We start from the raw sequence: 18,005 nt of genomic DNA on the forward strand, positions 1-18,005 counted from the left end.
GATGCAGATCGAGGTTCCCCTACAAAATTATTTTTTCAATTGACTGCACAAAACCTCAATTTTCCACATTTATGGCAGCGATGATCACACTATAATCCCTTACTCTGATTCGGCTCCCAGAAGTGGCAGAGGATCCAGATCAGCTCCCCAGGACTATCCGGTAGTTCTATCCAGACAAAATGGATGACGGCGGTTGCGAGGGCCGTTATTAAAGAAAGAAAGATTATTCAAAATGTGAACCCTCCCGTCCCCTGCACACTAATATAAGCTGATGAAACAGCTAGATTGCCTTTAAACAAATATTTGTCTATAGATTCTTGTACTTGATTTGATAGAAACTTTCTTGAAAAACAATAAACAAGTGTTTTTTTTGTAGAAAAATATATATGTATATTTTTTTGCATGTACAATATTGATTATAAGGAGCAAGGCAAACCTATAAACAGAAAATGTGATTGTTCAAATCCAATTTTTTTTTCGGCCAACGCGTTTCGAGGACTTGGTTCCTCTTCAAGAGCCTTGATGAACTGCAAGAAAATGTTATTTAAAAGAAAAACGTGAATACCAGTTTGGAAACTCAAGTATTTCTAGAATACATCAAAGCATTCCCAAGTTGGGTTAACACATTCAAGATTATTTAGTTGGCAAGTTCTTGTACTACCCCAATTCAGAGGCATATATGTTCAGATTGCTAATAATACCCCTCCAAAGTTGATCAATAGCCTTTAAATGTATATCCTTCCATTGTTATAAGTTACTATGATATTCACCAATTGCCACCATGGACCCGCCACTTATCTAGGCTTACTATGACAACATAATGTTGATCACCTTTCCCAGGTTATAACTATATTTCAATCAATCTGATGAAACGCATAAGAAAAATATTAATAAGCCGTTCTCCCTCACAATCATGCTTCATGCTGGGACAATCTAGGTATATTCGACAAATAAGTTCAATCAAGCAGCAATACCTTAATTGTAGAAAATAATCAATGTGAGTAGGTGCATCAAAACTTCATGGGTACCGAAAATGGGTCCTACATCTGATTTTAATCTTCTTTACGTGGGATGGCTAAGTGTGTGCCGTCCGCTCTAAGGGATAAAGCAAGGCCATTACAAAAACCTTAAAAACAAGAGCAAGGTATATTTTGCTGGTTAAAATGTATCGCTAAACTACCACCTAGTGAGAGAGAGACGTGTGGAACGTGGGGGTGAATACATATCGCAAAATAAAAAAAAATAAAGAAATGTAATCTGGTAGGCCTAGATAGATCTAGGTAAATCGGCGTAAATAACAACTCACATCTGCTGCCGAATGTCTCTCCCAAGATGCAGATAATCACGTAATGAATGTGCCAGTATTAGAAGCCAGTCGATGTGTGTAGCTTACACATTTCGAATTCAACTGGAATTCCAAAGGATCAGACTTTGTAGATCGCGTACAGTGTCAGAGTTCCTATGTGGGACAGAATGACGGTACCAGTGTATAATGTACCTAGAAAGTAATAAGATAACAATCGTGTAAATAATGGATTTTCGTGCACATGAATTAGAGGATTTGCAATTCATTTAGAATGTGCCATTTACAAACAGTAAGGTATACCGCCAAAGAAAAAGGTCTTCATCGTAAGCCGTATGTGAATGCAGACATGGCTGCCATTCTGTGCACTACCACGGAACTGTCTGCCGATGAGAAAATTCGCTGGGCGTCAAAAAAAAGTATGCGATGTAACTGCGCTTAAAAGTAAGCGAGATGTCTGGTTAGATATCGTGTCCCAATTAGGATCATGAATATAAACTAAACTGAACTACACAAGGAGAGTTCGAAGTCACAGAGCGCTTACCGATCAAAGTATTTTTCTGGGTGCAATCATTTCTAGCAGCGTCTTGAGCATCTGTCACCACGGCAACAGTAAGTGCCATCTTAGAGCGGTGTATAAATAGTGGAGCCTCATTATGGGATTGCATGTATTGGCTTGTAACTATGGCAACCGTGGGTGCCATGTTGGAGTGGTCAAAATGACCTGGGTAAACGCTAGACTTGAATCGGGCTAAAGATGGCCGTGTTGAAAAGCAGGATATCAATGATGTCCTCACCCGGACTGGAAATGTACCTACCCAGTCCGGCAAATGGGCCAGAAAACAAATGCCACACTGTGCACATCCTGACCACAAGCAAACCTCTACTCCCATCCAAACCACCAGGAGTTATAACACACACAACTGACCCAGTCCAAGACCCCTGAATTCCAATAGTAGGTGGCCTCGGACCACCAACCATAAACCCAGTGGTCATAAATGATCAGAAAGAACACAACCATTTCACCTTATTTCATAATAACATACTTTGTAATACGAGGTGCAGGGAGGAATAAATTATAGTCCAAAGCTAGGGTGGAAACCTTGGGTGCGGAGAGTGCAATATGAACTGAGTGAAGAATGTTTCTCAGCGTGATCTTGAACTTCCCCTTGTGCCAGTCCCTGAGTTTCCCAGGTGCATGTCATAATGATAGAGTAGCATTGTCTTACAATAGTATCCAATGAGGAACGCGATCTTCATTCCCTGGAGAGATGAGCACAATTGACCCCGCGTGATGGAAGACGGACGGGGCTGGGGCCAATTGCAGCCTGGCATCCCCTATGGAGCGGCTGCCCATGTGTAGGGTCTCGCCACACAGGTTTTTACTGTATGTATGACGTAGTAATGACAATGTGTTGCCTTTATAACCTTTTACGGGTACTATTTTTCGGCAGAACTTTCTCGCGTAACAGAGTTCTTTGGTGGCTTACCTATTTTTGTGCAATTAAAAACTTGTTATCCTAGCAAGAAATTTCTTGGTCTTTTTCATAAGCGGGCTGAATGTTTTCTGGCATGAGTGTTCAGGCGCATGCCTTCAGAAGTTCAGCAGGTTATTAGGGTCTTGGCTCTAAAAAAAGCGACGGGCCCGGATAGCTTCTCTGCTGCCTTTTTATAAGCACTTGCTGTTTCATTGTTCCTGCATCTAGTCACTAACAATTTCCTGGAGGTGGGCGTGGTTACTCAGCCATAGGTGAATCCACTTTATCTGTAATATTGAAACCAGGGAAGGATTCATCTATGTGCACCTCTTACAGAGCCCACCGCAGTGCGCCACTATGGGGCCAGGATCTGCTCTAAGGTATTAGGCTGTCTTCAATCTTGCCATCATTAATCCATGTTGATCAAACAGGCTTTATTCCTGGTCGACAGTCTCATGATAATATTTGCAGGGCATTATCGACTGGACACAGAAGCAGAACACCTCTCTGGCTGTGTTGTCGGTCGATGCCGAGAAAGCCTTTGACTGGGTTGACCGGTCGTACACTAGGAAGGTGTTAAATTGGTTTGGGCCACATTTTTGAAAATGGGTTTTGGCAAATTATGTACACCGCACGACGAGGATCAAAATGAATGGGCACTTATATTACTTGGTTCTTTTGACCAAGGCCGCCCCTTATCACCCCTTGTCATCGTGGAACCCATAGCATTACGGGTTAGATCCAATAATCTTAGAGGGTATGAAGATGGCCAGTCCACCTCAAATTAGCCCTTTATGCAGACAACCTTTTTGTTTTTTATGCATAACTCAGCCACCTCACTACCACATTAGAATTGTTTCTCCAGGTCTCAGGATTTAAAATACATTATTCTAAGTCCGACATTCTGAATATATAACAGAGCCCGAGGGGGTGGTTGTCGAGTCCCTGAGAGCACATTCTGCCAAGAAGCCAAGATTGGTTGAAATATTTAGGGATTCTTCTGGCTAAAGCCCACTCACTCCTGATCCATAGTAATACCCCCCCACCCCCCTGTGAGCAGCTTAGGGAAGAGCTAGCAAGATGGGCACATCAAGAGATTTCATGGTTGGGGGGGGGGAAATTACTGCAGTCAAAATGTCTCTTGCCTAAGCTCCTTTATGTAATGCAAGCCCTCCCTCTCGTCTTCCCAAAGAAGATTTTACGAGAACTACAGGCTCAGGTTTCGCAATTCATTTGGGTCAAGAAAGCCACCTGGGTTTCCCGGCGCACTGTTGGCTGCCAAGATCAATGGTGGGTTGGTGGTCCCCGATTGGAAAGTTATTACTATGCTGCCCAGCTTGCCCCCATTTTAGAATCCAGTGTCTCGGCTGAAGATGAACATTGGTTAGGAATGGAAAAGGAGGGATTGGGGGCACCATTGCATTAATGGTGCTGGATCCCCCGTTAAAACAGGCGCATACCCTGGTATTGCCTGGCACCAAGGTATCATTGATTATCTGGGATGGAGTGAATAGAAGACATAATAAATCGGATACCCTCTCCACTTACCCCGCTTTTACTGAACTCCGACTTCTCGCCTGGACTTACGCTGATGTCCTTTTCGCAATGGACGGCGGGAGGACAACGAAGGATTGCTCAGTTATTTGCACTTTCCTTCCAAGAATGTCAACAATCTTTCCTTCTTCTGGAAGTAGCAAAATACTCTTACGTACAGCTGCAACATTGGCTTGGTGGTAGAGATTTATCATTTTTATGCTTCATCCCCTCTCCTAGTGAGATCCCCAGCACTTTTTTGCTGGACTTAAAGACCTTTTTCTTTCAATCCTGAATGAGTGGAGCCTTTTTTCCTCTCATTCATTCTTGTGGGCTCTGTCTTTTTTAACTCTATTCTTTGTATTCTACCTGTACTATGGAGTCTCTGCCCCATAGCTCTTAAAGGCATCTGTGTTTTACTACTGCAGCACACAGCTCCTTATGGGCAGTGTTGCTGGCGACCCTTAGGGTCCTTAGTCTGACAGATTGGCACACACCACCTTCATTGGAGTGCCAAAGGGATACCTAGTATCCTGCTTCTCTCTACTCCTGTGACTTTTTAATCAGACAATCGCCTAGTTATGGCCTAGTGGACGTGTTCTACCAACTATTGTGTATTTTTTATAACGCAGGCTGTGTCCATAACCTCAGTAGTGCACAATAGGGGCACCCAAGTACCAACTTGGGGCCTCCCTTCTTTTTTCGCCATTACTAGCATGGTGGTTCTTAGTTAGCCCTTCTTCTACCATTCTGGGAGGGGGAGGTCTGTGTGTGTGTGTGTGTTTGCCTTTGGCAGGAACCCGTAGGTATCCCTGCTTAGGCTCTAGAGTGTCTGGGCAGGCAGGAAGTAGGGGAGGAGTTTTCTACCCCCCCCCCATCCTTTGTCTGCCAGAGTGCCTGAATAGGTCCAGCTCCCAAAAGTGGTCTGGCGGTCCTGATTGGACAGCCAAACGCCCCTTTCTGTAAAATGCTGACAGAGATTGCAGAGGGGGGTCTGCTGGAACTGTATAAAAGGTGAGGCTTCTGAAGTGAAAAGCAAGTTGACCACTGAATACAGAAGTAACCGAAGAAGACCATGAACAGAGATGCCTGCAGACCCTTTGCAACACCGTGAATCGCCCACTGCTATCCTGACCCCGTCTTCTATGTAACAGAGGAGCTCCGAAGAGGACGACTCCTTCCCTTTGGTTGGTAGGAACAACCGGTCCCAAGATGAACTTTGGAACAAGCCATCTCCCGAGATCTTAGGCGCTTCCAGAGCTGCGGAACCCCAATACCAGGAGACCTGCTGCCCATTTCGAGTGCATCGTCGTGGAAAGGCGGAATCTGTCCAAATCTTTGCTGAACCCGTAAGGACACTCCAGAAATCAGTTCCAACTCGCCCACACTCCCTCACCAGAGTGTGGGACTGCAGGAAGCAAAGAAGATTGACTGGACGATCCGTGTCCTTAGTTGGTGCGGCAGAAAAAGCACCAAAACCACAGAGTGAACCAAAAAGTTGCTGAAAGTCATACCACAGGTTCTGCCTCGAGACTGCTGCTGAGAGGTCCCGTCCATTGTCCTGCCTTCAGTTACCAGACCAAGGAATCCGCAGGTCGGGTCCAGAGCTGCAACATTGCGAGCATCCAGCACAAACATTTTCTTTTAATCTAAGGTAGTATGGGGAAGAAGATATTGCTTACGTAATTCCGAGAAGTCCTTCCAGAGCGTTAGAGTGCATGTAGAGGTGTCCAGGGAAAACCCCTCTTACCTCTGACCCAAGCCGCTGCTTGTGTCTCCTTCTCTAGTCCGTTTTAAGGTTTCACTTTGTTAGTTGTTAACTTGCTGCTTCAATAACTCTAGAGACTGGAAGAAATCCACAGGAACTCTTCATTATTCGCTGATTGCAAAGACTGCAAGTCCTCTCCGAACTGCCTTTAGCTAGGTTTGCGTTTTTGCACTTAAGACTTACTAGGCGAAGAAACCGTCTCTAGAACCTTGAACTAAGCTTATGTTGCGCTAACTAACCATTTTCCTCCCTTTAAGTGACTTTACTATATGTGTTTGCAGGGTAAATGGATTACCATTGAAAACTGCATGAGTGCGCAGTAACCGATAATACAATAACTTTCTTTTCCCTTTCTGACGTTGCTACAAATGTAACCCAAACAAACACAAAAGTGAAAGTGCCCTTTGAAGTGTATTATAAAGTAATCCTATGTTTTCTAGTATTAATGTCTGAAGTATTTAAGGTGATTCTGGTGTAAATGTAATATAAACTTTTTAATATGTGTAAGTGCTTCTTTGTTGTGCCTGTCTAGCTAACATTCAGTGTACTTACCTACAGCTCACATCTTCCTCTTAAGATGAGCCTGACTGCTCTGCCGCTCTACCAAGTTACTGAGCTAGTACAGACTGATACTAAGAATTGTGGATTTACAAACCACTGGGATATCTTACTAAAGTCTTACTGCCAGTAGGACTTTAGGAAAACTCCCCCAATGGTTGGTACGCCTAAAATGAAAATTGTTGGGAGTACGGAAACCACTCATTTTAAAGATCTTTTCCTAGAAGACACCCCCACCAGGACGGAAACTATCCTCATTGTATGGGATCCTTAATGGTAAACGCTTTGGTCCCCCTCATAATTATATGGAGCAATGAGAAACCAATGTTGGAAGTGGTATTGACGATCCAAGTCATCTCGATGTGTTCAGTTGGGAGAAAATAGCTCCACACTGTTAAATCAATGGTATCTCACGCCTGAGCGTTTGCATCACATGCGCCCCACCACCCCGCCCACCTGCTGGCAATGTGGGCAGTCTGCGGGCACCTTCATTCACATTTGGTGGTCTTGCCACCTAATCCGGCAATACTGAAAGGAAATATTGTCTTGGGTTTCTCTTGATCAATAACTCAACTGGTATACAAAACCACTTGACTCTTTGTCTTTATCTTGTTAGTATACTTGGTATACCCTCCTGACAGGTTTTCACTCCTCTTCCCTTGGTTAACAAAACAACTTGGTTGTAAACAAAACAACTTGGTTGTAAGCCTGTATCTCGGTAGGCTACTTGGTATACTCCTTTACTGGGCCTTCACTCCTCTTCTCTTGAACAAAAATTGGTATATAAAACAACTTGGTTGTGACTTGATATTTCCTTCTCAGGACTAGGATACCTGATGTACACACAAAACCACTTGACTCTTTGGTTTTTATCTTCTTAGGATACCTGTTGTATTCTCCTGCTAGGTTTTCACGCTTGTTCTCGTGTTCAGCACAGCCTTTTTGCCAGACCAGATTTGTATTTCTCAGGATTTCTATTACATCAGGTTTTTCCTATAAAGTGTTCAGCTTAGCCTTGCCTGGTGTACTTCCTTACCTGGATTTTCTCTTACACACACATTTGTAACTGCCTGTATACTCTTCTGCAAGGGCTTTCTTAAATGCCGACACTTGCAACTTCCGGGTATACTCTCCTGCCATGGCTTTTCTCATATGGGCTCTGCACACCCCTCCAAACGTGATAGTTTCGTGTTTGCTTTTCCTGTTATATTTGCCTGGTATTTTATCCTGCCAGGACTTCTCTCGCATGTGTATTGCATACACTCGCAAGCTTGAAAGTATTGTTTTTCTTCCATTTCCTTTTTCAAAGAAATGCTTTTTCGCTCATATGCTTTGTTATTCGGTTTTGGCATGGCTGCCAATACGCCCCGGTGTCCCCGCTTCCCTTGGGTGGACTCACCGGCGCTGGCTTCTTATTTGCTCACGCTAAGCCGGTAGCAGTCGTTGTGTGTCTCCTTCTCTGTTGCCACATAATTTCTCGGCTTCTCTTCCCACTACGGTCGTTGCTGGGTTCTTCTGATTCATGTCTTCAGGATTCGGTATGGCGATGGCTGCCTCCAACACCTGCGAATGCCTATGAGTCCTCTGTTGGCTTCTGGTGTTCCAGCAGCGTGTTTCTTCTCATGGTTAGCTTCCCTTTGTTTGGCTCCTGAGCCGGTTTGCTCCACAGCACTTCAAGCCTCACTGTGGCTGGCTTCATACCAAGAGAAGTAACTTTCTCTCTCCAGCAGCGCACCCCTGTCAGCTGTGCCGCTGTTTAAATCTCCCGGCTACAGGCATACGCTCACAACAACTAGAGCGCAAACTAAATTCTTGGTCTTTTCCGCTCTGCACTACTCTGCTTATCTTCCTCGTCCCAGTAGTCTTGTGGTGATGGGAATGGTAGTCAATTGTAGGTGTAGTCGAGGTAAGTGTTCTTTAAAGGAAAGTCGGCTCTGAATAACTTGCAGGTAGAGTCTGTAGAGGTGTTTTCATGAGACATCGATACGAGAAAAGGTCTTCAGTATTCTTCCTAGATGGATGAGGGGAGGTGTTACAATATTCCATTGAGGCATTGAGTATGGATGGAGTATCCTCAAGAGAGGAAGGGGAATGCCATTCCTTGTCCGATGGTGCCTAAACACTCCCCCCCCATGTGATCCTCCCTCATATAGCCAGCCCTCATGGTCAGCATCAGGTAGCAGCTACTGTCTCCCTGCCACATGGGGAGAGGCACCACCCGTAAATAAGTGATGACACCATTGGATTCATCACAGAATCCACTTTTATCCATATACTGTGGTAACGTCTTAACCTAACCTTGAATGACACACACATTCACAGTTCAAAAGTTATGCTGTCAGCCCATCAATGCTAGTCTCCAAACATTAACTTTTGTGGGCATCTTCCTGGGTAAACACATGGGATGTCGAATCAAAGAGCAGCCCTGTCATCTCTACCCCACAGTACCACCACTAAAGTCTCTTTGTGAACTCCTGGCTAGTCTCAAACCAATCATATGAGGCAAACCTTCCTTTCCTGGATTTCCTTATTAGAGGCTCCTTTTTATATCATCCAAGGCTCGTTTCCACCAGAGCGCCGCCATTGCAATCCATGTGGTGGCTCCAGTCCAACATGGCCGCCCTATAATGCATCAGGTCCGTCTAACTTGCCAAGACCTCAGCACCCGCTCCTGGCGCCGGATTGGTGCTCACCTCCACCTTCTGCAACCAACCAGAACGCCGGCAGGCATGAGCCGGCTCCCGGACGAAGGCGCTGGACAAAGGCACCTGTCTCGAAGCTGACCAAGACAGAGGCTAGAAATTCTGCTCAAGCACCATCGTTCCTGAGCTGCTTGTCCTGAAGACTGCCCAGAGCTTGGCTACATTCCCCAAGGCTCACTGACTCAAGGATACTGCCAGTTACTGGCCTGTTCGATGCCGTCGACTGCCTGTACCAGTCCGGACCACCTGGTAACACTTAAAACCTTCCTGCCACCCCTACACTGAGGCACTACATCTTTGCAAAACACTTCTGCCTGCCCACTACTGCTCATCCGGTACTCAGAATTGTCGACCTGCGTACTCGGGTACAATCTACCGCCATTGATCTACTCACTTATGTCTTGCAATTGATGCGCGTATGCTCCCTTAAAACCCCACTCACGAGGTACGTGAACCTCCACTTCACCTAATGTCTACCATACACGCACTGTTCTGACCACTTCCTAATCCGTGTCCCCCTTTATCATGAAGCATTCTGCAACTCGCTTCCTGAATGTGCATTGCCTTAGCTAAAAATGATCCTGCCTACCTTTGACTGTACTGCCCTAGCTAAAATCGTACCTGTCCACTGCTGACTTTACACTGCCTCAACCAAAGTGAACCTGCACACTGTTGACTGTGCACTGCCATAGGTAATAGCACTCTTGCCCACTGCTGAAACAGGCAGGACCCTTGACTGGTTAGCCAGCTCTAACTCCAATATTAATGTCCTGGCCAATACCCCATGCTTATGGTCAGACCACCACATTATCACTTTTAATATTGTAGCTTCCCCCCGTATCCCGACCTTGATAGCGCCTGCTCTCCCGTCCAGAAACAAAAAGGACATAACCAAGGAGAAACTTCTCCCTCTGCTGCTCCCTTCGCTTAAAGCTGCCACTGACTCCGGCAATGACCCCACCACTCTAGCTGACATCTATAACTGCAGCATGCTCACAGCTATAGACGTTATTGCCCCGTCAAACTGAGGAAGGCCAAACCATGGGCACACCTTAACTCTTGGTTCACACCACAGCTAAGAGTACTCCGCAAAACCAAACATTGTGCTTAAAATCATTGAAAGGTCACCCTTCTGATGCGCACAAAGACAGTTTCTTCTTGGCATCGCTCACCTACAAAGCAGCCATTATAGAGGCAAAAAAAAGACCCTCAATAATCGCATCCTGCAAGTGGACTCCAATTCCAAGGAACTCTTTAAGATCCTAAAAGAGCTTGAAACTCCTGTTACCCCCACCCCCCCCCACCGCCGACACCTGCATTAAAGATAGCATATGGTGTGCTAACATTCAGGCAGCGTTACTGAACAAAATCGCCACGCTTCAATCTAAAATCATAGCTAAACAAGAAGGTCTGAAACTGGACAATCGCCCTCCTACCCCAGCTGGGGCCCTCTCCCCTGACTTGCCCAATCTCAAACGGTTTGCCTTCGCTCTGCTCACCACTCCGGAGGTGGAAAACATTATCCTGAGGATCAAACCATCCAACTGCAAGGGTGATCCCTGTCCTGCCCCAATCGTTAAGGAATCGGCACATGATCTGGCCCCATTTATCACATCCTTCATTAACGCTTCCTTTAAAACAGGAACTGTCCCTGACAACCTCAAGGACGCATGGGTGATCCCCTTGCTCAAAAAACCCTCCCTGGACTCGAGCACACCTACCAACTACCGACCTATTACTAACTATTAAAAATCCTAGACCGTGCAGCATACCTGCGAATCCAAGAGTACTTGGAAGCCAATAATCTTCTAGGTCTTAGACAATCTGGCTTCCGCCCCAGACTGGGAACTGAGACAGCTCTACTAGACTTAAAAACTCAAATTGAAGTTCTAAAGGACAACAGCAAACTGGCCCTGTTACTTCTACTCGACCTCTCTGCGCCATTCGATTTGGTCAATCACCAAATCTTATGCAAGCATCTGCACTCTGCCGCCCATTTCTCTCCATCAGCTACGGCCTGGATCAAATCATTCTTGAGTAATAGATCTATGCAGGTCTTTTCTCAATCTGCAGCTGCAGATCCTTCCCCTATTCACTGGCGTCCCCCAGGGCTCTTGCGTGTCGCCAACTCTCTATAATGTCTTTACAAAACCTCTTTGATGTACTTGACTATCTTGGTGTCTCTTATAGGAATTACGCTGACGACACCCAGATACTCATTCCCGTCACTGGAGACTACTTGGCTGACACTAAGGGCCTGAATGATGTCTACTTGGTCATCCAAGCTTGGATGGCACAACACCAACTATGCCTCAACGATGACAAGACTGAGCTCCTCATACTGGGCACTACGCAACGCCTTAGTAAACTTGAACCGTTTTACCAATCGTTTATCATCGATGGCAACACCATCCAAGTCTCGAAAGACAGGAAAACCTTAGGCGTCTACCTTGACGCCACCTTATCACTATCCGGACAAACAAATGCAGTCAGATCTGCTTCAGCATACACCTGCAAACTCATTGCAGCCTGCTGCAGGCCATTTCTGACCACGCCAAACACGGTCACACTGGCCAGAACCCTCATCATGGCCAAAATCGACTATGGTAGCGCCCTCTACCTAGGAACTAGCCAAGAGAATCTGAACAAATTGCAAATCTCCCAGAACAACGCCATTAGAGCGGCTCTAAACATCCGGCGAAACCACATCTCGGAATCTAGATCCAATCTGCACTGGCCTCAAAGAACCGCCCAGACCCACTGTTTAACTTTCCCTAGGTTCAAACTACAAAAAGCGGGTGGATCAAGCTTCCCCGTCCTAGCTTCCAAGCTTTGTAATGCTCTCCCCCTCACCATGAGATCAGAAGAATGCTTTAGTGCCTTCAAGGCCAAAACGAAAGCCTGGCTCTTCAATCAGTCTTGAAACTCAGACTTCTTATGTACCTGGGAGCTCAGTAAAGTGCCTGCTCTAATCTCTACTTTGTATATGATGTATATAGCTGTATGCTCTGAATACTTTGCACTGTACCTATAGTTTGAATATATGTATGCTCGTTATGTAACCCTGTCTATATTGCGGCCTGATGGAGCGTGTTACAAATAAAACAAATACAAGGACAAAGTTCTTCCCCATTGCCAAAATGGCTACATCCAGTGCAGCCACTAACCAGAACCAATGTGCAGGATTTCTTCTCCCGGGGGAGTAGGAGAGGAGACACCTTGGTAGTAGCCCTCTCCTATGGAATGCATAAGTGTCCTGTGACGAAGCACACAGCATCATCACTTCTCAAAAGTGGCAGCACTTCTTATGAGGTTCGGGGTAACTATTTGGAGAGAACGTAGTGTCCCCCATAACCCATCCCCTCTAAAATCCACAGACCCCACTCAAGATGCATCTTCCCCTCACACTTTCATACGCCTCTGTAAGGTAGAGAACACCCAGTCTTTAGGAGGTACTGAGACGAGGAAGAGTAAGTCACATAAGTAGATCACCTCTAGAGATTGAGACGAGAAAGAACATAGACAGCTTGGTGAGAAGAGAAAACCTCACTACTGGGACAAAGATGATGCGATGAGCAATATAGTGCCCTGTGGAACCAACATGAGTGGTCCAGACAATTTGAAACAAGTATTGGTATGAAGAGAAGGAGCAGAGGCATGAAGAATACTCCTGATAACCACATTGAGCATTCTAGTAGTTTCCGGCTTCCGATTGGTCCAACTATAGTTGAACTAGAAGAGGGAAACCGGGAAGTTTTGTCAAGCCTTCCCTGGCGGAACTGGCAGAGAAGCAGGTGAACAGAAGGGGCTGCAAAACAGAGGCTTACTGAGGCTGCAGAGGTGCTCCCAAGCAGTGCAAGGTGGAAGGACCGTCCGGTTTTCTTTTGAGCCAGAGAACCATGCTACTTTGAACTTTGTTTTTGTACACGTTGGAACTTTGTTTGAGTACTCTTTGGAACTTTGGTTTTCCCAAATTGGAACTCGACTCCTTCTTCTGGATCTAGAAGACCGACATCCTTTCTAATCAAGATGATAAGGTAATGGGTGGGAATAGGTTTCTGACACAGCATTGTGGACTATATACTTTTTACGGCCATCCTCACAGAGTTCTTAGTATTTGGTTTGAGGCAGGGAAACGCCTCTTAGTAATAGGGCTAGGTAGGATTTTCCCTTATTTTCTTTTGAATAAAGGGTTTATGCCAACAAACGTAACACTCCTGTGTCTATCTCCTATCTTCGCACCCTTACATCCCCAGTGAGTCCACACACATGTAAAAGTTGTTACCACGGTCTGGATGGCACTCGCAGGGGAAAATAGTCTGGGTTGAAAAAGGTGATTTCTTTTTTTGTTATTCTTTACAGTGGCTTTTGGTTTAATAATATGAGGAGGATGGATTATGTCCACGGTAACATTTCATTGTAACACTAAAAGCTGCATGATACACAGCCAGATGGCAACTACAGTCTGAATTGTTGGATATTGTGGCGGTCCGGAAGGAGTCTGACACAAGAGTTTTTCAAATAAATTAGTAGCTGGGAGAGATGAGCCTCTACCATTTAGAGGGATCACTCTACCTATCTAAATTAAATAAAGGTGCTAATCTAGAGTCGGGATGTCGCCGCATTTCCAAACCTTGGCCTACCTGCCCCTACCACTAATGAGAATAACTCAAAAATAAGCCAAAAGAATGTCTCTCTTCTTCTGGTCGTTCTTCAAATAAGGTTCCGCTTTCTATTGGTGTCTTTTCTCTTTGTCCGGTTAATGTACAAATGTCTTTGTTTTTAGAACATAGGTTTTCCAAAGTTATTTGGTCTGCTAGTCTCTTGATATTTGCTTCAGGAGTTTATGTAGCTCTTTCCATGTGGTTATGGGTTTTATACTCTTCCCCCTTACCAGCATTACGATGGTGTTTCTTGGGATAATTCTCGGCTCTCTTACTTTCACTTAGATATTGCTTATATCCTTGTGGTTCAATCTTGCCGGTATTCAATTTTACCTTGTTAAAATCACTAATTCCCCTCGGGTTTCTTGACACTCTATTGTCTCTTTTAATGCCCTGTTCCCTTGATCGCCCTAGTTGGTCAAGTCTCCTTCTCTGGAGATTTCCCCCTTCTTCACAGGGTGTTTCTTTCAACTTTTCTATCTATTTCTTAACCATTGTTGTTTGTCCCCCTCTGTATGACTTTGTCACTTCTCCAATATTCATTTATTGTTTGACTTTCAAAGTTATGATTTTGAGGGTCCTCCCTCACCCACTACTTTGCTCCTCCTGTTCTCCCTGGTACCTTTTTTCCTTGTAGGAGACCGTCACTTAGTTTGGCACGCCTTCAGGTATTCTTTTTCTCACTTTTGTGGTTCAGTCTCACGCTTCGTTGTAGCGGGTCCTCCCAGGGTTTAGCACGCTCTCGGGTACTTGGTTCCTCTGTGGCACTTGTCGGTGCCTGCAGCACAATCTTTCTTGTTCCCACACAATCTCTGGTATCTGGATTCTCGGCTCTTGTGGCCATCTGCATATGCGGCCAGTAGGAAGCGGACAACAATGCAAACACCTGGAATTTTCGCATTGTTGGCTGGGCCTTTCACGCACTAAGCTGTCAATTTGATCACGCCATCAACTTATACGGGTTGCACATTAGTCTGTACAGTAGGCAGACCCATACAGGCAGACAGCATATTGGGTTTACGGAGTTCCTCATCGGAAAGGGAGTCCTTGTCCCATAAGGGGAAGTCACTCCCAGTGAGGTCCCACTTGCCCATACCCCTAGGGAGATTCTTGCAGAGCAGGCTCTGCTCCCTAGCCTCAAGAGTTGCTCCCTCCTGGGGAGAAGGGATGAATATCCTTGATCCATCACAATATGCTTTCTCGATTGGGCTTTTCTCGTGATCAGATTTGTAATTTCATGCTGCACGAGCCCCGTGGTATATGTTCATGTAATGGAATATGTTATTAGAAGATTAGAATGTTCATTTTCAATTAAAAACGAAGGCAATTTTGACTAGTGTCTGGTATAAGTTTGCTGGCTTGATGTGGAACCTTTTAAGTGTCCGGCGAGGGTCTGTAACCAATTGATTTGCCTTAAATCAGTCTTAATCTAACGGTATATGTCCACATTCAGGGCAAGCTGTTTGATGCTTGCAGTCAGCCCTACAGATGAGGGGTGCATCAGCCACTTATTCTCCTTTAAAAAAAATAGGCAAATGCTCAACAACAAAAAAATTGCAAGTAAAAATACCCCCAACATAAAAATATGAAACAAACGTAGAAAATTGGCCACCTGCTTTCATCCACAGGAAGAAACTATCATTACTGCCTGATCAGAAGTAACCATTTCTTTTAATGTACCTGAATAACCTGGTGCAAAGAAATAATCATTACAAAAACAGTTCCATGTTTTAGTTGAAACCTCCTTTCTACCTGCTTCTAAAATACTCCCATTGGAAATTCGACTTACATTTTTACTTGCTAAAAAATAATTTGACCCCCCACATTAAAAAATAGGGAGTAGAATACTCCCATCTCCAAATCTTATCTGATGCACTGCTTGCAGTCTCCTCTCTGTTTGTGGGAGAAGGGAGTTAACAGCAGGCAGTGTGAGCGGAGCAAACACCCTGAAAGCAAAAGCACTTACATTTCCACATGGATTCTGCCTCTCATGCTCTCTGTTGCTTATTACCTTATTTTCTTCCCTAAGGGCTACCATGGGAATAGAAGAGTGGCCCTTTATTTGTTTATTGTTCAGGTAAAACGTAAAGGATTGCTGGCTCCACACAGCCTATTGCTTCCTTCAGCAGAATGTCCCTTAGCACTCTGAATTTTATCCCAAGGTACTTACCATGAAGGAACCATCAGCTCCAGGCTGTTACATACCAGGTTGTTACAGGCCCGTATGGCATGCCCTCATGGCTGTTGCTAAAATAATGTTAATTCCCTATGGCCTCCGCCTCTACCTACCAAATCTTGTAGCTACCTGAAGATGAGGTTGAGGCAAGGGAGAAGCAACCATTTGCCACATTCCCCTCCCCAACCAACCCACCCACTTCCCCTGTTACTCATTCATTTACAAGGAGGGGCAGTAGTTTAACAGGTTGGGTGTCCCCTCCTTTGCTAGGACTTTGCAGCCTGTTTTTACTCTTCTTTTATATCTTGTTGAGGTAGACGTTGGAGTGGCAGAGTAACTACTCATACTGGGCTACGCGACATGCTGCTTTGCTGCACTCATTTCACAGTTATCTCCCAAGAGTGAAGAGACTGGTAGTCACTGGGCATAGCAGAAGTGTTTGCAACCTTTGTGCCTGAGACAGTGAATGTAGAACATTCTCCCTACAAATGGCAATATGTCTTTCTATCCCCATCTCAGTTTGGTATAACATTGTAATAAGAATGGTAGCATAATGACTGCATGCAATGTGAGCACATGTCACCCAAATATGTTGGCTGCTACCCTTTGGCCTCCTAAAAATTGTTGTATCTGTTCTTTCCCCTCAGATAATCATGATATTCTGTCATTGAAACTGTACCAACTGACTGTGGAACGCACACTCTCTGAGGATAAAGAAGACAAAGAAGTGTTTGTACCAAGTGTTGACAATATGAAACTGCCTGGATGTGAGTTATAGCTTTGGAATATACGTAAACGGCGCCCTCAAGCTCGCTGTCTTCGGTTCACTGCAGTTGGTGAAGGCCATTTAACAAATGTTTGCAGCATGTCTGAGGGGCCCTGCAGTAAGGGGGAGGTTTTAATGGGAATATGGGTTTGTAGGAGATTTGGGGTCATGGGGCTGCTTTCCTCCATTAAAAAATTCAGCAGAAAAATGCTGTGAGATGGCCCATGCAAGTGAGTTGTCCCTGATCTCTGTAAAGATTTTGTATCCATGCTGGTTTCTTCAGATGGTAATATGTGCCCATCTACACCTTTACTCTGGAACACATCTAAAGGACCTCCCTGTTATGGTGATTTTCTGCATGACTTCTAGTGAAGGCTTGGGAAGACCACCCTGTCAGGGTGGTTTTTCCACAGCCCTGTGCTGAATTGTGTGAAGACTCCTATTCTGAGTGGAAGAACAGATGATCCACTAAGTAAGACCAAAACACACTCAATGTGTAACCTAACAGTGCATACAGGCTTTACTCTTAGGAGGGGATGGGCTAGTACCAAAGTACAATTTGTGCCTTACACATAGACAATAAATCTCACCACACAATATATTGTACAAATATAAGGCATAATAAACATTCTGAGGAAGTTTACGCGTGAAGGATCATGTGTTGAACGCCCTCGGGAACCACAGTTCAAGTCAGTAGAGGGAGAGAGTAGTATGGTGCTGAGGAAATCAGTTGGATGTGTTCAGTCTGGAGGGTGGACACTCAGACTGAGGTCTGGCTGTGTTAGGCCTGAGGAGACGCCTAAGCTAGCCGGAATGTGCTCGGCTAGCTGTGTTTTATTAGGATGATGTGTTTGTGGGGTCATGTTAGTATGAGAACAGCTAGGCCGAATGTATCATGGCATAGCTGTGTTCTAGCTGAATGATGGTGTAAAGGATAGGGCAAGCGTAGTAGTGTGATATGGTGGTTTATCAGTGAAGCGCTTGCGGCCAGGCACGAGAGCAGGACATGGGGCGTACATAGCGGCATACATGTATCGAGCAACATGATGGTTAGGGT

At 45.0% G+C, this 18,005-nt stretch overlaps 1 protein-coding gene across 2 annotated transcripts in view; it reads left to right on the forward strand.

The window, feature by feature from the left end:
* LMAN2L (lectin, mannose binding 2 like) overlaps nucleotides 1–18,005 on the forward strand; it is a 336,208-nt gene that overhangs the window by 283,845 nt on the left and 34,358 nt on the right. For both annotated transcript variants that reach the window (XM_069619073.1, XM_069619074.1), the window contains one exon: nucleotides 16,830–16,949. In XM_069619073.1, the coding sequence (XP_069475174.1) occupies nucleotides 16,830–16,949 (120 nt within the window). The remainder of the gene's footprint in view (nucleotides 1–16,829; nucleotides 16,950–18,005) is intronic.

This window comes from Ambystoma mexicanum, chromosome 10 (assembly GCF_040938575.1).
Source record: "Ambystoma mexicanum isolate Mex_15411 chromosome 10, UKY_AmexF1_1, whole genome shotgun sequence".
Taxonomy (NCBI): domain Eukaryota; kingdom Metazoa; phylum Chordata; class Amphibia; order Caudata; family Ambystomatidae; genus Ambystoma; species Ambystoma mexicanum.